This window comes from Mixophyes fleayi, chromosome 6, assembly GCF_038048845.1.
Source record: "Mixophyes fleayi isolate aMixFle1 chromosome 6, aMixFle1.hap1, whole genome shotgun sequence".
Taxonomy (NCBI): Eukaryota; Metazoa; Chordata; class Amphibia; order Anura; family Limnodynastidae; genus Mixophyes; species Mixophyes fleayi.
Window position 1 is genome coordinate 99,013,158 of NC_134407.1, and position 23,767 is coordinate 99,036,924.

The following is a 23,767-nucleotide window of genomic DNA, read 5'->3' on the forward strand; positions in this document are numbered from 1 at the left end:
TTGAACAAGCAGGTTCCAGAGTTGGAGTGAAGAGTATCTAGTCTCCGCACAATGGGATATTATTACGCAGACTTGCCGAGTGCTCATTTGTATGCAGGAAAATTATTTACTATAACATTTATGGTTGGCGTTTGTACACCAACAAAAGAATTATAAAAAAAAGCATGGCATACCATTTTGCAAATGTGTTTTCTTATAGTAAGACCAGTGGATGAAGTGGGCTAGTATATGGTAGTATGCCACTAATCCTACCGCTTTGATTGTAAAACTATCAAATTCCAGATACTTACATTTTCCATACTACCACATCTAAATTTTCATTTTGACCACTGATCATGAGCACATTTGTCTAGAACATTATGGGTTCTTGATTCAAGGGTCATTATTCACTATACAAACAAATGACATACATTTATCACTACATACATTTGCAGAAATCTATTTTTATGTTTCTCCTTACAGGAATTAATATGTTTGAAACACACTGTGAGAGGCTGAAGACTCTTTCCACCAATCTGATAACTGAATGATAACTTCAGAAATATATAACAAGGCCCTCACTGACATCAAAGGTAATCAAACAATTGCAGCTGTAATATATTGTTGCAATTATACTTGCAAGTGGGTGCGAATACGTCTTACATTCCACAGCAGATTTGATGACAGTGAAGGGCGGACACCATCCCACCACCCTCACAATTAAGCAAAGAAGGGCTTCATAACACAGCACTCAATCGAACGATGGTACACACACACACACACACAGCGGGGGACAACACATTAAAGACAGTACCACAGTGACATCAGAACAGCACAGTGTCTTGGGGCGAGACATTTGAAATAGTAGCTCAATACAACGCTGGGTTCACTTAATTGTTACAATGCTCCAGAAAAAAAAAAAAAAAAAAGACAACAAAGTAAAAGGCACATGGATCTCCAACCAACACAGATAGTACAATAGAACAGAAAGTACAGCCCACAAAATCACAAAACAAATACAACACAAAAAGCAGCAGATAGGACGCCAGTCACAGAGATGTCGCATTGTCACTGCTGGCCTCAGAAATGCCTCTTGGCGGTATGATCATTTCCCTTTTTTTTTTTTTGCAAATAGATATTGTCCTTGTGAGATGCTAAAAATGCTGACAATGTTTTCTAGCCACACATCTGTTCCATTTATAGAAAGAAAAGAAAGCAAAAGGACGGAACATAAAGGGACAGTAACGGAAAGTAGAGTCACCTCTGAGCTGAGTGATCAGTATACAAGTCACTCAGTGTCCTGTAATCTTTGTGTGGCTATAAAAATCATCAGAGACATCTAATATCCCTAAAATTTACACAATATAATCCCATCATAAATAATCCCATAGAAAATATAGACATGAAAATCTGAATATATGAATGGTCAGGCTTTAATGACTTCCTGGAGTACGATTAGAATGAAGATAAATACAAAGTTCAGATTACTTTTATTACTGGATGATTCTGTCACATTCCTGTTTCATTCAGACATTTCAACTGATTAAATTTAGGCTTGGAATTCATAAAAGGCCCAGTGGGCGCTATTCTCATGGTGCTCACTTTGTCATCTAGATGTTGCCACTCTACAAGCAGCATCCAGGTATGTGGCCCAACGACAGTTATAGTGCTAAGAGGCCAAGTGTGCCCTACAGTACTATATACCCTCCATCATTACATGCATCTATCCCTAAGGCTGGTCTGTGGATGCCATAAACAGGCACCGTATTTCTGTATTTGAGCACAAATTAAGTATTATATTCACTAGCTATGGATCTTTTTAATAAGCTGTCTGTACAATCTTTATGAATACAACTGTACAGGAAAATACACTTGAACTGTTATTAATTAAATGTGCAGTTGCAGGGTCTCCATCATTTCAGCCCATGATTCTTAGTATGTATTCTTGCAAACGTTTTGTGTAAGTGAACATTTTTTAGTGACATAGCAACATATATACTATTGCTAGGATTGTACAATTTAAACTGTGGATTATTATTGGATTATTTTATTTTATTATTATTTATTGAATCACAAGACACATAACCAGGCAAATAACAATTAACTTTTCCCCAAAAAAATATTAGTGACATGTGTGATGCTGTTCTTCAGCAATAGACTAAATGATGGAAGATTTGGCTACAGATGCAGCCAATCACAGCTCAGGATACATGTTGATAAACCAGGAGCAATAAAAGATGTATACTGTAGAGACTTTGCTTTGCAAAACAGCAGTCTTGCATCAAGGTCTCATTCATACCAATCTGTTGAAAAATGGGTAAAACGCATGAAAACTAATACATGCTTTAAATGTGTTTTAGTGATGTATTTTTTATATGTTTTCCACATAAATTATATGTGTTGTCCTTCAATCACTAAGTAAAACCATGGGATTGTTTGTATATACAATCTATAAACTGGTAGGGCTCATTAAAGTATGAGAAATAAGGTCATGTTACGTTCTAAAATTTTAGAATGTGGTGGTAGCAAATAGACCATAAGATACCATTCCTCATAAATGCAGTTTCAGGGCTTAACCTGTACGCACATTCATACTAAACCTCACTGTATTTATCTATCCTCAAGGAAAATTGCAAATAAATTGACAAATATTTCTAAAAACATAAACACACTGCATTTACATATACACATACAGTAACAGTCACAAATAATGAAATAGGGCAATGTGTCATAATATGTTAATACATTGATACATATATCACCAGATGCAGAATTACATGAATGAAGACAAAACTGGAGTTCTCACAAAATTACTTTGTTTGGACTTAAAAATACAGCAGCACATCTGGTGAAAGACTATGCAGGTAGTGAGGAAATAGGTGTGTTGCCAGTTCCTGCTGGATAGATTACAAACTTTGAGCCAGCATAAAAGCCCATTTGCTCTTACAGTTTAATAACTAAGTATATCTACATATTACATTGTAGACATCTTGCAGCCTCACTTTTACAGGTGATTAAGAATGAAAATATTGGAGGTGTCTACATTCTGATTTTATTTTTAACAATAAAACACATTATTACTGGAATATTGGATACTTAGGGCTAGATTTACTAAACTGCGGGTTTGAAAAAGTGGAGGTGTTGCCTATAGCAACCAATCAGATTCTAGCTTTCATTTATTTTGTGCATTCTACAAAATGACAGCTAGAATCTGATTGGTTGCTATAGGCAACACCTCCACTTTTTCAAACTGGCAGTTTAGTAAATATACCTTTTAGTTTTCCTCTGCAATTCATTTAAAGCCCATATAAGATATCAAGGTAACAATAATGGTAAAAAACATAATAAGATGGCGTGTGATCGTTAAATTCACTGTACTACTCTGTACCAACGCCCAAAAGTCACACATGTAATGTGTTCAATAGGTGGGCTGGCATAAAAGACAGCCCACTGCTGAGCCGTCTGATGAAATAAGTGGAGTATGTGGCACTGCAAAATACATTTTATTATAAATAAAATAATTTTTTTTTTATATTTATACTGGTTATCACCTGGTCAGCCTGCAAGAAAAAAATCACTGTTGATATCAACTACTTATATTTATTACATTTCAATCAGTAGTATAATTTTTTTTTAATCAAATTAGATTGTAGGAATTTACTGGGGTACTTTCTAAATCTCACCTCCTGCTACAGAGTGATATTTGTTTACTATATAACAAAATAAAAATAATAACAAAAATGCCTAATAATCAGTCCTTGCTTTTCTTAATACTACTGTAAAACTGCTGTATTTTCTGCACAATCACATTACACACTGGAATAGATGTGGGAGGTGCATGCACGGAACCTTGGTGATGTAACACATACACTAAGACCTGTCTCTGCTGATGGAAGGGCCTAATTAGACCCTTCAGCAGAGAACGGATTAACACAGTGGGCCACTGACTCACTACAAGAAACTTTGTATGTACTCACAATACATAACTAATAATAGAGAGTTATCCAAATGCAGCAAGCAAAGTGAATAAAGGAGGGACACATGAACGGAAAGAGAGAAAAAAGACAGTAATTATTAGCATTTATATTTATCCCCTTTAACTTTCACTGACAAGGTATCTGAAGACAGTTGCGGAACTACCTTTGGTGCGCGGCAGGTGCGATGCACAGGGGCCCGTGGAGATAATGGGGCCCACTGCATGGCAGATGCAGAGGTTCGAAACTAGCGAGCAGTTGCCATTGGTTCCCTCCTCCCCGCTTCCATGCACCGGGGCCCACAGCTCGCTAGTTCCGCCTCTGTCTGAAGATGCAATATCTTCCAACTATTAGGATTTTAATGTTCTATATTTCCAACCAGCAATTTGTAACAGTGATCCAGAGCTAAAACTTTTCTCACATATCCTACCAGAGGATCTGATAGCTAACTAACAGAGCTGCAAGAGAGGGTGAAACAACCAACAGAATGGTTGTTCCCAATATTAAACATGAAAAGCTAGCGTACAAAGTGAGGAATGAGTTTAAAACATGAACTGTAAATCCATGGAACCAATAAACCCAGTATTTGCGTATGTGCGACAGTGACACAGTCAACAGTACATGTTTTCTTGTGGTTTTTTTTTAATTGCACATACAAAACAGGTTGTTTTCTTAAAAGTTCTTTTAACACTTGAGGAATCTTAGATTCAGTGATAGTTTTTCAAATTAAATTTCCTACTTCCCTTTATTCAGGCAAATGTCATCAGAGAGGAAAACAAGGAGACATTGGAACCCCATACTTGCACTTGATTAACTTCACATAATTCGGCAATTAGTCATAAAGTACACCTTGGCTTATTACTGTATGGCATTTGCTTGAAAAAAAGTTATCTTCAGTGGTTGTGACAAGGCTAGAAGAATATAAGAGCATGTAAGGGCTTCTTGTTCTGCATTAGAATTTACTACACATGTAGAGTGTGTAACCTTTTCCCTTGTGTGTTCTTTGTAATTGAAGGCAAATCATTTGCTGTCAAAGTTCCATAGCAAAAGTGTACCTCAGGTGGCCTCATCATGTTTTGCATTCATTACTCTACCCAACCAGTTGGTGCCCCAGACTGAATGCAGATCATGCCTTTCATGCATTATATCACCACAGGCTCATTGTGACTCAAGGGGATAGTGTTTTATACGAGTCTGCTTTCTCCATGGGTATAATTAGTGCTCGGGTGTCCAGGAAGATATCCAATAGCCATTTGCAAGTGAGCCAGGTGCTTCTCAGCTCACTCAAGTCCTAAGCTTAGAGGTTGGGTATCATTCGCTGATGACGGTAATACCGTCACCGGAGAAACCTCCGAAAAAAAATCCGATTGTTAGAATGCCTAAGAAAATAAAATAATGACTTACAAGAAAAATTACAGTTTACATAGTCGGCCGATAGCGGACCTCCTTACGCTACATCCAGAGTGCTGTAAATTCCGGCACTTCAAACTCAAACCGCAGTGATATGTTTGTATTTAAAGCGCCAATGCCAGGACCCTAACTTGTAAATGAAATATTCAAGTGATGGCATCCTGCCATTGGCGCTTTAAATACAAACATATCACTGCGGCTATGAGCAGTGACGTGAGTTTGAATTGCCGAAATTTACAGCACTCGGGATGTAGCGTAAGGTCCGCAATCTGCCGACTATGTAAACTGTCATTTTTCTTGTAAGTCATTATTTTATTTTCCTAGGCATTCTAACAATCGGATTTTTTGGGAGAATTAGTAGTTGTCTGTGTAGCGGTAGTCATTAATATGACTACCACCGAAGCTTAGAGCGGTAACAAAGCTAGTGCCATGCAACATAGTATAAATGGAAATTCCACCTATAGTTTGAGATAGGCATTGCCATAAACAATATGTAATTGTCAATTAAGGTGTTAATATTCCCCAAATAAGTTCCAAACACCTTCCCATATTTGGCCACACAGCTTTCTTGCCCAGTGTAATTATTGCAAATTGTTCTGTTGTAACTTAAACATGCTTAGTGCATCTTAATTTCATAGAGTGGGGCCCACTAACTATCTCCTGAATAAAAACAAAATCTAAAATATTACTCACGTCGCTTGCATGCACATTTTTTGATCCTCTTGGGGTCTGTGATGTCATCATGACAAGCCTTGCAGTAGAAAAATGCCCTGTTGAACATTAACACAGATTATTTTTTGACACACATTATTTACAGAAGAAATTGTATCAAGGAACTTTTTGTGCTTCACTCACAGGTTTGGTGCATGTTTATCTAAAAGTCAGCAAACAACTTACTTTATCCCATTGATTCCACTACACTACTGCAGAAGAGCAGATGAACCTATTTTTAGTATGTGTAAACATAGGTTTATGTACCTATTACTCTCTTTGAAGTGCATCTGTGCAGATATTTTGCGCAATCTTTTTAGAATCGCAGTCCTTTTTTCCTATATCATGCTTTCCCTTTCACCTAGTTGATGCAAAAGTAGGTTGACTTGAATTACACCGCACAATCACTGCTACATTACAGGAAGTGCAAAAATCTTAGCGCTTTAATTTAGCCCTGACGAGACAAGCCACCAAAATGAGGCTTTAGTCATCTCCCCTGGGGCTATGCCTGGAGCTTTAGAAGTGCTAGCAGACCCTCCAACCTCCCTACCTCCACTAAAACACCAGCACTGTGTGCGCAGGGAACAGTCCTATACAGTTGGGGCAATGTCCTGACTGTGTGGGACATTTGGGAGGTATGGCAAAATGGTTATCACATTCTCTTCTGTGATGTACAATTTCTTCTGCCTTTGAAGACTGCAGAACTGATTTAAGTCAGTAAAAAAAAAGTGTTGCTTTTTTAGACATGAATAGAGTTGATGTGATACAAACAAAACAACACAAACATACCGTTTCACTTCCTTGGCATCACTTGCAATGAAGAATCCAAGAGTGCCTTCTTTAATCTTTACATGGTTTCCCGGGTTGATGATAATCCTGGGAACAAGTATATGAGCAGTAAGAAGCTTGTTCAGAACTAAATATCACCAGTAGGCTATTATTCATCTAGTCCCACTGGAAGAAAATACACATTTTCTTCTCCAGCTCTGAACCTTTGCAAGCAGTCTGGTTGGGAATTCTGATGAAATCATTGGTGTGTGCATGAGGTCTAGCTTCAACCAATGGATAGCTTGTGAATTGGTAATTGAATCATAAATCTGTCCAATCTAGTCCGTCACATATAAGAGCTAAACTGACCACAAATCAGGTAGTTTGGCGACAGTAGATTGCACAGTGCGTCACCAACTTTATTAGCATTTGGACACGTTTGTTTAGCAGACAACACATAGGCTATGAGCCTCTTGTTTAGATGGATAGAAAGAGGTGTTTTCACATCTTAGGATATTACAGACAGTGGTCATAAATATCCCTATAACGAATATCTGTAGTAGCACTGTATGAAGTGCCAATGTTAGAACTTAATGTATTGCAATTTCATGATGTTGACAGTTCACTGCTGCCTTGTTTTCTACACAGGACATAATTTTTTTCTTTAAAATAAAAATAAATAAAAACAAACCCCGGCTCAAACATTTGCTTCACTATGCTTTTATGAATCCAGTAAATTTACTTTTGTGCCAGCTTACTCCCTAATAGTAAAGGGATTTGCAACCAGTTTTGACAAAATGGTATTTTGTCACTCTTGCTGACTGATGTGCCAACAGAGCATTATTCGCAAAAGAATTACAGGTACATGCAATAGCATGAATAAGTCCCCTGCCTGATGAACCGAAAAAGGAGGTGGTACAGGACAGCTAGTCTACAATACTAATAAATTCAACATGAGTCACAGTAAAACGAATAAGCCACACTTGCATAATAGGGATCTGAGTGACGCTATTGATTTTATGACTTTTAAGTAACTCCATTCAGATGTACAAATTTGACCTGGAAGGAACTGTGTTTCTAGGTAAATTGTCTGTCTTAGTAATACAAGGATACTTTTTTGTTTACAAATGCTCAGAATCATGCCTGCAAACAGTAGTCAGTGTGCATAAAATTCCATGCCATCTATTTAGGAAAGATTACCATGAGGGAAACAATTCTGTGATGTATTCACAGCATTGAGCTACACCAAACAAGGTGTTGTCTGTCTGCAAGTCACATCTATTTGACAAAGAGCTACAAGAGACCCTGGCAGATGATTAATGGTCCTTCTCATCTCTTGAAGTTTGATAGATCTCTCTGGTCCCAGTGGAAAACCAGCTATTTAAATCACAGTTCATCACTGAGCCTGAAGATAAATGGGCCTGCCAATTTTTCACTGCGGCAAGGTAATCCTGCATTTTCCCCAGGATGCTCATTAAGATGGTAGAGGACAATTTACAAAGTGCCACCACTTTCTGAACAAATGCACATTCTTTATTTATGTGGAAAACAGCTGACAAGGACAGATCCATCCAAAAAAGTTAAGTCTTTTGGATCATGGTAATGCTACAGGATTGACAAACATTTTCTGGTTAGGTGGTCAGGAAATGAAAATGAGGCAAGTCTGAATAACTAAACAGTCTGAAACACTGATTTGTTCAACCTACCCAACCAGACTGTATTTAAATCTCAGGAGTTACACAGTTGTTGATCTTCGTTATATCCATATATCTTAAGTATATTAAATAATTGACTAAAACACTACTGAACTTATATTCATTTTAACACATGTATAGAAAACGTTGCACAATAGAATATGTGGACCAAGTCATGCTAAGCTTTCCAACTCGATGATGCATACATTCACATAGGACATGTTTATCTACAGCTGTCCTGGCCAACTTGTGGCTCTTCAGGTGTTGTTAAACTACATGTTCCATCATGCTTTGCCAGTAGATAGACAGTCTGGAGACACCTGGAGAGCCAGAGATTGGCTAGGCCTGATCAACAGTATAATAATTATACATTTCCATTTGTTTATATAGGCTTGTTTCATAACAGTCAATATGTGCCTTTATTCCACTAGATGGCAGTCAATAATGCTGAAATCCACTTATTTATTTTATTTGGTTCTGAGATCTTTCCTGTCCCATGAAAAGTTCTATTTCTTCTGCCTATGATATAAAACTTATCTTACAAAATCCGAGGATACAGGTGGAGGAAAGGAGGGGGGCATGGAGAGATCTGTTTATAACTCATGCAAACAGAAAAAATATGCAAATGCAAAAGAAAATGTTAATATTGTGAACTAACTATCCTGTACCATTGGCCCCATGCAGTAAAGGCAGGTGCATTATATTGTATTCAACCAGCAGCATATCATTATTCATAATGTGCTTGCAACCCATTGCCGAACAGTAAGAAAATAAAAATGGAAACAGCAGTAATGGGATTTGTTGGGCTACTCCCAGTCCATGCTGGTTAACAAAATGCGTAATTAAAACAACCCAACATAAATATTATTAAATTTTTTGCAAACCATCAAACCAAGCAACACATGAACAATTGACATGCACAGTCGTTCCATGCCTCAGCACTCAATGTTGCATTCTGAAAGTATTCAAAGTTCTATTGTGGGTGTTATCAATATCACCAAGGATTAATTGTGGAGATATCCTTCATTATATTACTAACATTTGTTAATAAACCGCTCCATGTGTATTGTGTAGCAATGTATAATTATCAAAAACTAGGGATAGTGAAATACAAATACATACTTAACATAACATAAGTTGCAAAGGAATCAGATGGTAAAACTTAACTTCTTAAAAAAGCATCAAACAAAATATTAAATATAATCACTTACAGAAGAGAGAAAATTAAAATGCATATGTCAAAAATATATCCAATTTATATCACCATTCCCCATCACCATGAAGCTCATGTGGGGGGGGGGGGGGGGTCAAATATGGAGAAAGACTCCATCAATCCAGTCTTACTCAACAGAGCATTACAGCTTCAAGTAAAAGAGGAAGAGTCGGAGGAGGGGCCCACAGTATTTACTACATTGGGTGAGGGGCATAAAGGGATGAAGTCCAAAAGTAGACAACGCTTTAAAGATAAAATGGGCATATATAGCAATACCTCAAAACTATCTATATGTTGGATTGATTTCTTCCTAAATTTCTGCAATTTCAGGACAAGGTCAATCAACCTCTCTCATACATCTTTGCCATCAAGTGTAGATATGGGTAATAAAAGACAGCAATTTAGTTATCAAATCATAATTTAACATGAATACACTTAACATGAATGAGGACAGTAAAGTCTAATAGTGGTAACTCAATTTATTACATTCTATTCCATGTGGTTCTCCTGGTACAGAGGGCCATACAATGTTTTGTGCAGTTATTGTAAGTTGTAGCATCACTTGGTAGTAAAAGCCATCTGCAACATAGATAACCTTGACCAACTGCATGACATTAGCAGTAGAGCTAGCTTCAATTAAAAATATTTAAAAGTCTCTAAAACATAGCATACCACAGCTAGATGAAGATGTTTTGAAAAGAAAAAGCAGCAAAAAGATTTATACTTTCTTAATTTTTATTAAATCTTTTTATACTTTCAGAATGCAACAAATGACTCCTGGGCTTGATCTCTACAATGTTACACATCAGCAATTTGCATCAATTTGTTTGAACAAAAAGTAGCCACGGGGCCCGTGCCATACCCCACTCATGGCAGATCCAAATTTTTTAAACTGCTCCCAGAAGGCTAGCAAATGTTACATTTTCCAGCACTCCACAAAAACAAATCATGCAATCACATATCAAAGCTCCAAAAAGGACAGCAAGACTACCCATAATGCAACTCCCAATGTTGCAATAACTTATCTGCAGTTACCAAACTTGCAGGAAGTTTTTTTATGTGAAAACACCCAAACCACACCCATGAGAAAAGTAGAGGACAAATATGAATGGAGGTCAATAAAACACTGCACACAGACAAGAAAAATGTAGAGGGGGAAGAGGAAATGCTCTCTCTCTTCAAATTACAACATCAAGCTGATTTAAAGAACATATTTAAAGGACGAAAAGCTAATTTTAATGAGAAGATGTAAACACAGAGAACAGCGAGTCTTGAACATAAAGTATGATAAAGAAGAAAATGGAAGGTTCTTGCTACAGGTTCCAGTATTACCATGATACAGGGCTTATACCATACTTGCCAACTTTTTTGACCTCCTCCGGGAAATCCCAGAAGACAGGTCATGTGATGGGGGCGTGGTCACATCAACATAGCCCTGCCCCCTACTATAAAACGCCGAAATTCACGGCATTGAATAGCGGGGGTGAAGCGTAATGACGCAATCACACCATTAAGCCCCACCCCCCACTATTCAATGCCGTGAATTTCGGCATTTCATAGTGGGAGTGGGGCTATGGTGACACTACTCCCCCCTCCACGAGGATTCGGGAGATTCCAGGAAATTCCGGGAGCCACCTGGAAATTCCGGGAGAGTAGGCAAGTATGGCTTATGCAAATAAAAACATGGTCTTCACACAGAATCTTGCTTAAACCTTCAAACAGGCAATTCACAGAATATGTACATGTATCTTATATCTAAAATTACCATTTTCCTTGGTTTGTTTATTCAGGCAGTTATTGCTGATTTTAGTTCTGCACAGTGTAATTTGACAACCATGGTAATGACAGTCACATAGCATGTGATGAGCAGTTGAGCAGTGAGGCTTTGGAACACCCCTCTGAGTTCTGTCTCAATTTTGAAATACCGCCTCCCATTACCATCACATGGCATGCTGAGAGCTGAGAGAATATGTATGTGACTGACAGCCCTGTTTGTCTGTCTGAGAGAGATATTTTGAAAAAGATCATGATTTGCAGGAGAACAGCTAAGAAAAATTATGTACTTTACTTGCTATGTAAAGAAAAATAATTTTCTATGTGGGATTGCTGCTTTAAAACACCATTATGCTGTAAAAGCAAGCTGGTGTGTGTACACACATTGTCATATTGTTTCCTCAGGCAGAAAGCTAGAGACATCGAAAGTGTCTTGTGAATAAGAAGACAGGAGAACCAATTTGTGTCATTAGTAGGCTGAATTCCAGAGGTTAACCCCTGGTGAATTAATCTGCAAATTTATGCCAATTAGCCCAACCTGTGCAGAATAATCAGGCAGCCCGATAAAATATTACTGGATCACCACTGCTCTACAGCTATTTTCTATGGGGTTGGTCCTGGCTTCACAGAACTAGCACTGTCTAAAGTACAGTAATTAAATAAATAATTTAAAAATAATGATTTTCATAGACAGTGCACTAAATAAAATATTGGGCAACATGCCTCATATCCCAATCCATAGCCAGTCCCATTGCTAGATGTCCTGATCTGGTTTTCACTACAAGGAGACAACGAACATGGAGTCCTCCATGCCATAGTGGAAATGCTGGTCAGCATAGGGCTGGTGTCTCTAAGTGGGTGACACAAAATACAGCACCCTTTCCCTCCCAGAGACTATTAGCCCTGCACAGAAAAGTGCTGAGGCTCTTCCTGATACCCTTGGGCTGTGGGAGAGATTGGGACCTCTAAAAGTGGCAACTTAATAACCCCAATTATTGCAGGATAATGTACAAACCTGATTGTTATGCCAAAAGAGTAAAAAATAAATAATTACACACAATTCTAAAATAAGGTGAATAAAAAAGCCCCCAGACTCTCAATAATAACATGTAAAATAAAATGTTTAGGTCTGTCATATTCCAAATGGGTAAAAAGGAAAAAAATACCCATAAAAAAAAATAAAAAAAAAAAGTCCCACCCACGCATTGGTACTGACTGCCATAAAATAATCTCCTTGATCCCTGTCACCACCAACCAATCCAAAGTTGGCTGCCACTGGAGAACACTCCTGGGGACACACTGCTTTGCTCATTTCACAACCGTAAAAAATAAGTGTCAAGCAGGGGCATTTTGTATAGGGGTTTTTTTTTTGAGGGGGGGGGTTAGACAATGATGGATCAAGCAAATAAAAAAAAATTAACTTCCCACTTGAACTAAACACATCAAGAAAGAAGAAATAAATATATTAAAAAGTGAAAAAGTTTTGGGAACTTTTTCATTCAAGTAACCTTATTTTAAAATAGTGTGTTTATGGTGTTTTTTTGTGCCTCTCGATCGTAGAGACATCAGCCCTGACTGTTTCCCCATTATAGTGGAATCTAGCCCAGACTGTGTAGTGCTGGGGCGGCTTGAGGATTTTTAGTTGAATCTACTAACCCAGACTGCGTAGTGCTGGGGCATGTTGAGGATTTTTAGTGGAATCTAGCCCAGACTGTGTAGTGCTGGGGCGGGTTGAGGAGTTTTAGTTGAATCTACTAACCCAGACTGCGTAGTGCTGGGGCATGTTGAGGATTTTTAGTGGAATCTAGCCCAGACTGCATAGTGCTGGCGCAGGTTGAGGAGTTTTAGTTCAATCTACTAGCCCAGACTGCGTAGTGCTGGGGCATGTTGAGGATTTTTAGTGGAATCTAGCCCAGACTGCATAGTGCTGGCGCAGGTTGAGGAGTTTTAGTTGAATCTACTAACCCAGACTGCGTAGTGCTGGGGCATGTTGAGGATTTTTAGTGGAATCTAGCCCAGACTGTGTAGTGCTGGGGCGGGTTGAGGAGTTTTAGTTCAATCTACTAGCCCAGACTGCGTAGTGCTGGGGCATGTTGAGGATTTTTTTGGGGATGGGGTAATTGCTATTTTTTTATTTATTTTTTACACAATGCATTGCATATGGGGACTTTTTTGTTACAAGTGATGAATGTGTCTGCAAATTAAATTTGTGGTCAAACAGGACACAGTATAAGTATAGGCTTTTGGATTTATTATTTATTTCTTTTTATTTTTTTAACTTTAAACAGCATTGTCCCTCTGTAATCCCTCTATGGTTTTCAAACTTTTGATACCAAAATTTGGTTGAACAGAATTTTTGGGACTCTGTTAAGTAGCTCTCATGATACTCTCTATTCTGTCTACAGTCATGGCCATAAGTTTTGAGAATGACACACGTATTGTTTTTCACAAGCTTCAGTGTTTTTAGACCTTTTTGTCAGATGTTGCTATGGTATACTGAAGTAAAATTACAAGCATTTCATAAGTGTCAAAGGTTTTTATTGACAATTACATTAAGTTTATGCAAAGAGTCAATATTTGCAGTGTTGACCCTTCTTTTTGAAGACCTGTGCAAATCGACCTGGCATGCTGTCAATCAACTTCTGGGCCACATACTGACTGATGGCCGCCCATTCTTGCCTAATCAATGCTTGGAGTTCGTCAGAATTTGTGGGTTTTTGTTTGTCCACCTGCCTTCCGAGGAATGACCACTAGTTCTCAATGGGATTAAGGTCTGGGGAGTTTCCTGACCATGGACCCACAATTTCAATGTTTTGATCCCCGAGCCACTTAGTTATCACTTTTGCCTTATGGCAAGGTGCTCCATCATGCTGGAAAAGGCATTGTTCTTCATCAAACTGTTCTTGGATTGTTGGAAGAAGTTGCTCTTGGAGAATGTTTTGGTAACATTCTTTATTCAAGGCTGTGCTCTTAGGCAAAATTGTGAGTGAGCCCACTCCCTTAGCTGAGAAGCAACCCCACACATGAATGGTCTCGGGATGCTTTACTGTTGGCATGACAGAGGATTGATGGTAGCGCTCACCTTTCCTTCTCCGGAACAAGCGTTTTTCCAGATGCCCCAAGCAATCTGAAAGGGAATTTATCAGAGAAAATGACTTTACCCCAGTCCTCAGCAGTCCAATCCCTGTACCTTTTGCAGAATATCAGTCTGTCCCTAATGTATTTACTGGAGAGAAGTGGCTTCTTTGCTGGCCTTCCTGACACCAAGCCATCCTCCAAATGTATTTGTCTCACTGTGCATGCAGTCACACCTGCCTGCTGCCATTCCTGAACAAGCTCTGCACTGGTGGGAGTGGGACTACTCACAATTCTGCCTATGAACACAGCCATGAATAAAGAATGGTACCAAAACATCCTCCAAGAGCAACTTCTCCCAACAATCCAAGAACAGTTTGGTGATGAACAATGCCTTATCCAGCATGATGGAGCACCTTGCTATAAGGCAAAAGTGATAACTAAGTGGCTCGGGGATCAAAACATCGAAAGTTTGGGTCCATGGCCAAAAAAATCCCCAGACCTTAATCCCATTGAGAACTTGTGGTCAATCCTCAAGAGGCGGGTAGACAAACAAAAACCCACAAATTCAGACAAACTCCAAGCATTGATTAGGCAAGAATGTCAATAAAAGCCTTTGACACTTATGAAATGCTTGTAATTTTACTTCAGTATACCATAGCAACATCTGACAAAAAAATTCTAAAAACACTGAAGCAGCAAACTTTGTGAAAACCAATATTTGTGTCATTCTCAAAATTTTGGGCCATGACTGTAGGGTATGTCAGAATTTTTAATACGGAAACAATTTGCTGCAGATTAATTTTCATGTGTGTAAAAAAAAAAAAAAAGTCTACAAATTCACAAACATTTGAAAAAAAATTATCTGAATTAAACAAAATGCATCAGAAGCTGTTTGTTCCAGACAGAATCTTTAATTCCTACAGATATTAAAGGACTGAAATCAGTGTTTAACGATCCTTATCACAGTGGCCACCGTGTGGTAATTATAATCTCTAATATTCTTGTGCAAATCTAATATTCTGTAAGTAGTATGTCATTGGAACCTTATTCAGCTCTTGTCGGCCATTGTCTAAAGAGACCAGGTGAGCTAGCATTGGAGCTGGCAACAAGCAGAGTTTTATCTAAAGAGATGATACTTCATTACTATCGAAAAAGTTTTTTTTACTGATGTTATTATATCGAATTGGGATCTACACACATTTTATATGATTATATAAGTGTATGATTTGGAGTCATCATTCCCAGTTAGTTCATTATATTATATTTTTTATATTTCATTTTGAATTAGAGTGTATTATAAGTATCTATCAAATGTATTTATTTGACTAAACTGATTTTTATGAGCATTACTGCTGTTATTCTGCCACAGTTAAACCATATTAACTTTGTGCCAATCTATATTGTGCTTACATTTACATCTCTTTTTAAACATTTGAGATCAACTAATAAGGTCATAACTAGTGGTTGAAGTGGTGGTATGAAAAATGTAAGTGAATGGAATTTGGTAGTTTTACAATGAAGGCAGTAGGGGAAGTAACTTCGACCACTGATAATAATAATAAAAAAAGGATATTACATTGGGAGAATGTTCTTTATATTTTATACAAACCCTGCAGTTACCTCAATTTGCCATGTATTTGATATCCCCGTTACATCTGAAGAAATGTGCCTTTGTAGGGTATATCCCAGCTGAGCTTGCTTATTTCAGAGATCTAATTGCTGTTAAGCACTCTTACAGCACAATCTTCTCATCATAAGTTGCAGTCAGGGGTGTAGTGTGGGTGGAGCAGATAGCCAGCGGCAGGAGGTGGGCAGCGGCAGAGATGAATTACCACTACTACTTTTTTTCTACTAGACCTCAGAGATGGCACCATAAATGATGTGGTCACGTCATTTGCATAATCCACATGCTGGGGGCAACAGCGGGACTGCACCCATTAGTGACTGCATGCTTCCCAGCGCACACATAGATGCTACATGTGGCCTGTTTTCCCTGGGAGCGCAGCCTCTTCCTGTACACACGCCCCTTCACCTTTGCTCCTCCTCTCCAGGGTGCTTGGTTCCTGAGCATCTCTGCTTCTTTCCCTGCTGCCCTCATTAATCATAGCTTTCTGTATTCCTCCCTCCCCCAGTGTCTCTATCACTCCGTTGACTCCAGTATTGTTTGTCTTTGTATCTGCCCCATTTGTGCCTCTGTCCCCCTTTGTTTGTGCGCTTGTGCCATTCGTCCTCTTTCTTTGTGCTTCTGTCTATATTTTCTCCCACCACCACTTCATCCACCTCTCACCCCTTAACTTCATCTTCCTCATCTACTGAAGTCAATAGTGTCCTGCTGGCTGTCGATTAGAAATGATGCGGACAGACCTGAGGATTTCTGGTAAGCACAATCCTCTGATTTTTATGATTTTTGCTGTCGTTGGCGATACCCCTTGCGGTGGTGAGATTAGGCATCTTTCGCCAGTGAAGATCTTATGCCAATCAAATCGCACTAGTGTTATGGCTGAACTTGCACCGCCATAATAGCTATTATGTTTACAGACAAAAATTATTTAATCATGGAAAATATGCTTTATTCCTTGAAGAAATCATTTCTAATGTCTATACTTTAGTGAAAAGAAAGTCCCAATCTGGCAAGTTGAGGCAAAGACTGGACTGGCAAAGTGGCAAGTTAACCCTTAATTTGGGCCAGTATCACTGGGCGGTTGTGATATTTTTTTTGTAAAAATTGTGGCAATAAGGGATTTTTTTTATAGACGTGAAAAGCAGTGAAAAAAATTTTACATTTCACCATGAAGGGCTGTTCATAATAAATAGGCCCCTATATCTTTGCATTGGATCGCTTGCTGTTAACAGAAATAAAATGAATCATGCTCCCTGGCCAAGCTTCCCATATGGATGGACTTCTCTCCCTTGTACTGTTCCCGGAGAAGCTACCGAGGAGAAGCAGACAGGCCAGAATATAAGCTGCCAGGTAAGTGGGCCTTTAGTCAACGACACTCTATTTTTTTCAGTGTCTATCGCTCTTCAGTGTTATGGAACTACAAAGCACAGCGAAGGGTCAAGTTGCGACTTGTAATTCCAAAAATGCTGGAGAGCCATAGGTTCACTACTAGCCAGCTACGTAATACACAAAGACTGTAACATTGTCACAAATGTATTCACCTACTGGGCCCTTCCTACCACCAGTCCAACACTACCCCTGCTCATACCTCACAACAGTGGAGAATCTACCATTGGTGCACCAGAGACAAATGGAGATCTTGGGGCCTGCTGCATGGGGAACTAGTGAGCTGTGGGCCCCGGAGTTCCCAGCTCCGGGACCCACATCACGCTAGTTCCGCCTCTGCCTAACAACATTTAGAATGCTGAAAGCAGGACAAAATAAACCCTGCCCTTGTTCCATCCGAACTCTCCCCACATATAACCAAATGTATAATGTGACATTACATCCACCTGTCCCATTCCTTTTGCGACCCACGAATAGAGATGTCCCGCTAAAATCGAAACAGGAAGTCTGCTTGCCGGATTATTTTCACTTCAACTTTCCCCCACATAAAGGTCACGTTTCCTCCCCCCACAAGCTGGTCACACCCCCCATCCTGTGGGGAGCGCAACATAGAATGTGCTTGCTCCACGTGCTATAGCTCCATGCTACACCTGTGGCTGCAGTTGAAAAAAAATACATTATTTCTTTTACAATATTGCTAAGGGGACATGTACATGGCAAACAGAGACAGGTCATATTAGTAAGCTTTAGAAAGATGTTAAGAAAAAAATTACAATATGAATTTGGCCAGTTTTTATTTTTAAAATATTGTTGGTGAGAACAAAACATATTTAGTATCTTGATCTGCAACATTCATAACTATTGCGACAAGGATATGTTTTTCAGAGGGACTTGAGGAGCGTTAATGTTGTGAGGGTGGGGTGGGTGGGGTCATCTGTGATATGGTGACATTGAACATATTGAGCTCTATTAATGGTATATTTCACTAAAGACTGAAACACTGGGAGAGATGGGGGATAGTGTGAAAGACAAAAACTATGACACAGACAGACACAAAACATTACCACAGACAGACAGTGCCACTTGGGGGAACAAAGAACTGAAAATGACAATTTCCATTATTCACTAACAGGAGCACAAAGTCTGCTTTTAACCCCTAAACGCCAGCGTTCTAGCCGGCTGGCAGTAAAGATTCCTGCAAAGAAGTTAGAGCGGCAGCGGGAGGTCAGAAATATATTGAGAGTTGACAGCTGGGAATAATACACTTAGTTTAATATTTGTTTCATTTTGATGGATGTACATATGTATTCTTGTACAACAGAAGTGCACTATATATAGGTGCAATAAAAATATATATTATATATCATATTATATATACACATATATATACATACACACACAGACTCATACATCTATAGGTGCATGTATACCCTTCTGCATATACGTATATGTGTAAGGATATATGTTTGGAATTCATGCACTTATACAGGTATATATATCTATATAGACAGAATGCATCCGAGAGATAATTATACTGGAAATTTTACTTTTGTAATGGTTTAAAATATGGTTGGTAATACACAGAAAATTGCATTTCAATAATATACGATAGGTCTATGATTGGTGGATATACACATGAAAGATTGGACATTTTAATTCCCAATTGAGTTGTTACTATTGAGCACATATTGACTGCAGTATGTATCTCTCACATCCATAAGTGTATATAAACATATATCCAAACATAGGTATATATACATATGTACACTCATATATATGTTCAGTATATATGCGCATATTTATATATACAATGGTGTGCATGTATGTATGTATGTTTCTGTATACAGATGAGAAAATAGGAGACAGCCAGTTTTTGTGTATGTTTTTTCTTCGGAGGGAGCTCCTGATTATGAGTCCAGTGAGGAGGAGAGGTTAGGGTGAAGTTTGGTGAAGGAGGGTTAGGCACAGTTAATGTTGAAAGCCATACCGCTTTCTGCTTCTGCAAACAACAAGAAAAAAATATAGATTTCCAATCAAATATCTTGATAAGAAATTCATGGACACCAAGACATCGCCCTCCCCCATAAAAAAAAAAAATATATATATATATAAAGAAAAAATAATTGAAAACAAATAACTAAAAATAGACATAAATGCTAGAAACAAAATCTTTGTGCAGGAAATTACTAGTTCATACCTCTCCATCTCGATTCCCTGACAAGGACAATTAGGTATTTGTTATACACATAATCACTTGAATAAAATGTAGATCAAATTATCCTATTCTATACATCTTTTCTAAATTTGAGTTAGTAAAACACATCACTACTCAAAAAAAAAATTCAATAAATTTGTTGAGTGATTAGGAAAAATTCTAAACAATAAATTTTGGTTCCTTCTTCTGCGTAATGCTCGTTCACATATTAATAGTTGTAAATTGCACAGTAATATATCAGAATACTGGACTTCAGTTCAAGTTATAGTTGCAGCATCTGTGCCAAAATTATTTGCTTATGTTTTGTTAGGCAGTTTACATCTCTCAACATCTTGTGATTTCGGAACTCGTAAGAATCACAAGAAAATGACAACTACAGTCTATTTTTCCCATATTAGTAAGATCACATAGCTACCTAAATATTGTAATCATTCAGCGTGTTACAAGAATGTTGTGTTACCAGGTGACTACTAATATTAAACAAAAGAGCTAAATTAAACTAATTATACTATTTGCATATAAAAACTATTTAATATCAATTAAACACTGTAATTGGTAAACCTTATTTTAATTTCCTCAGGGTGGAGCCATGGAGAGGTATGTGTGCACATGGTTTTTGAAAAAGCAGAAAAACAGCTCAGGTTCAGACACATAATTAAATAAAAAAATAGTAATAAACATAAAATTGAGGTCAGAATATAACAAAGGGTCAAAACATAAGGGTAGGGAGGAGTTAGTTTTAACAAAACAGCAAATCAATTATTAGCAAATGAGGGATTGCTGGCAGATTGACTTTGCTTTGCACATGGTTATTAGTGTTGAGGGATGTGATGAAGAAGGGTCAGGAAGTGAGGGCACCAGATGCAATTGGGGAAGCAATGTAACATGACTAAGAACATGGGGCATATGACCAAGTGTGGAATCTAGATGACATGATATCGTATGTATTCAGTGGCAATTATGGAAACCAATGCAAAGTATAAATGTGGTATTTCCCAAAGCAACCAACAAATCAGATGCTTGTTTTTATTTTCTAAACTGCACTAGAAAATGACAGTAGGAATCACACTAGTTTGCTTTGGTCTTTACCTTTGCATCAGTTTTCATGAATGTCCCCAATGTGTGTAGGTCATTGGGGGTATAACCTTGTCTTCCAAAATGTCTGCATACTAATCATATGTCTCATGCAATGCCTTTAATTGAAAAGTTATATTTTTATGTTTATAAGCATACATATAATGTAACATCTGTCGTACAGATCATGATGAAGGGGCATATATCTTGGGACAAAATGAGTAAAATATGTAGACTTTAATTCTTCTAAAGCAGACTATTTGATGGGTTGTCTATATCCCATTATGCCAAGTGGATTACATTTGTCCACTTTAAATTAAGTTAAAATTCATTTGAAATCAAGATGGGCTCTGTTTTCCACACAATCATAATGTCAAATTAAAAGTTGGGGGACTCAATTCATACATTGACTAATCTAAATGTTTAATGGTTTCAAATAAAAAGATATATACTTGTAAAATATGCAACTCAAAATTCCTTGCTGATGTGATAAAAGAAATGAAAGTTCACTTATGATCTATATCTCACTTTAGTAAACATAACTAAGGATCTACAAAGGGTCAGAAAACAAAGATCACTGTCCACAAGCTCTAATAAGCTTAAGAATAAAAGTGGTACAGAAAAGAGAACTAGGTAGCCCTAACTTATAAAGCACAACATTACGCAGAACCATGTATTTTCAAGAGAATAAGGAATATACAGAAATAGTATTTTATTAGCAAGAATATGGGAAACTTACAACTCTCAGGAGTAACTTACCTGCTCTCTCCTTTTTCGGATTTGTATTCTATGGCTATCATCAACAACTTCAGCTTCACAAAACACAACCTGCCCAGAGAGACAGCAGACAGTTTTGGGAAAGATGGTGATCAGTGGTCATGTACAAATCATTACCTGTGTACATTGCTGGTTAAGTCTCTGAACTGTCTGTCGATATCCCTGCTTTGTCAGATCCAGGAGTTTCATTTATATGTTCTGGGTTCCCTAATTCCCCAGTTTAAGTAATGTGAGACTTCCTCTGTGTGTCTGTGTAAGTGGTGCAGAATAGGTTGGGTTTATACTTACTCACACACCGCGGGGAAAGAGAGCCCCACAAAAGCGGTGGAAAGATATTCTGTGTACATCTCATTAGCCACTCCTTCCAGATAGTACTTCTGCCACGTGTCCTCTTCAATCTGTCAGACACAGCACAGGTTACCTGAAAATATTAAAGCCTATCCTTGTGCTGTAGAAAGGTGAGAAAACCTGCAATTTACCGCGCTGTGGGAACAAATAAATGCTTGAACGTTTTAAAGCACAAAATTCATCTCAATTCAAGAAAAATAATGCATTTTCCTCTTGCAAACTTGGTTTCTGAAAATTGGACCTACATAAAATTATGCACTATAACTTCATCCTTTTTTATCATGGATAAAGACATGGCAATTAACCAGAAAAAAAAAATATAAAACCCTTTAAATGTTGTATTACAGCAAGCAGAGAGCAATTATAGATTATGAAAGAGAAAATTTGTACCTTTATAAATGACCGCATGGAGAAGAGATTTGCAAGCATGGTGGATAGACCCTGTGCTAGACAACTCTGAGCAATAAAGCCCAGCTTCAGCTCAGCCAGACATATGGCATCATCTCCTTCTTTCCAATTCCAGCTAGGGATGTTTAGTAGGTGAGCCTGGAGGAATAATAACCCAACAGTGGTATGAGCAAAAGGCAAAATATGACTTAGAACAACATGGAGGATGGAGGATGACCTTTCAATTTATAGTATGAATTAAATATGTTATTCTACATCAGTCTTTTTTAAAACAATCTCAGAGTGAGAAGGATTTGCTTGGTGCAGACCAATCCATTTTTCTTCTCTACACACCGCAAAGGACCAATCTTGCTCTGTCAAGGACCAATCTTGCTCTGTCCAGCCTAAAGATGGAAAATAGTTAATCATTTTAACCTAAAAGTCACACCTTGTTGTGATACTGCAGCATCTGAGTGATAATCCGGATCTTTGGGTGATAGTTTTTTATCGAGATGACTCTGAAATGTAGAAAAAGGTTAAAATATAAAATACATAATCTTACACTGACGGTGCCATAATATATAAACTGTATAAAACACTGTTCCCCTATGATATTGCAGCTCAGGAAAAAACCTAATCCGATATGCAATATGGTTTTATTCAGTTATCTGTATATTTGCATCAATTAAAATGACAAGAATCTGCAACTGTACCGAATCCGCCATAATCAAATCTTACACTAAGTATTTCTCAATCTCCTTATTGTAGAGATTGAGAATACATCCATTATTAAAACCTGAATTGAATTATACATTACACAGGACTGCAAATGTAAATCTATGATAATTGTGTTGCGCTCACATTTCCTAAGTCTGTGCTGATTGTAAACTTTTATATGTATACTCCAATAACCACAAAGTATTTGTAATAAATCACATGTGTAAGTGTTAACATACTAAGTGCGCAACAGTGCTGAAAAGAAAGCAAAACCAGCAGTGTAAATCACTATGACACTGCTGCTTGCCTGAGCGAACCAGCATGACCATTATACCGTTCAGCCAATGTTGAAGTTGACAAGAACAAGGCTGTTAATATAGTATTAGTTAAATAGCTATAATACACAGGATTAGGCTGCAGATTGAAAAGAACAAAAAACATTCTAATAATATGGAAGTTTAATATTAACTCAAATCTATGGTTATCTTACAGATTTCAGGTGTACTTTTACCTTCTGGCTCGGATGTTTATAAAGCCTTGATGTCAGCTTTGAAAATCATGGTTCAGATTTTAAGATGTATAAGGTAACATGTTTATTTTCTCTACAACTAAACAATTGATGTTAATATTGTATAAGCTTTT

The 23,767-nt window shown here is 37.8% G+C and overlaps 1 protein-coding gene across 13 annotated transcripts in view; it reads right to left on the bottom strand.

Annotated features, from left to right (window-relative positions):
* KCNMA1 (potassium calcium-activated channel subfamily M alpha 1) overlaps positions 1 to 23,767 on the bottom strand; it is a 407,193-nt gene that overhangs the window by 88,031 nt on the left and 295,395 nt on the right. For all 13 annotated transcript variants that reach the window (XM_075217090.1, XM_075217089.1, XM_075217100.1 and 10 more), the window contains exons 13-18: positions 22,857 to 22,926; positions 22,412 to 22,567; positions 21,962 to 22,071; positions 21,656 to 21,724; positions 6,864 to 6,950; positions 6,057 to 6,133 (exon numbers count right to left, since the gene is read on the bottom strand). In XM_075217090.1, coding sequence (XP_075073191.1) covers positions 6,057 to 6,133; positions 6,864 to 6,950; positions 21,656 to 21,724; positions 21,962 to 22,071; positions 22,412 to 22,567; positions 22,857 to 22,926 — 569 coding nt within the window. The remainder of the gene's footprint in view (positions 1 to 6,056; positions 6,134 to 6,863; positions 6,951 to 21,655; positions 21,725 to 21,961; positions 22,072 to 22,411; positions 22,568 to 22,856; positions 22,927 to 23,767) is intronic.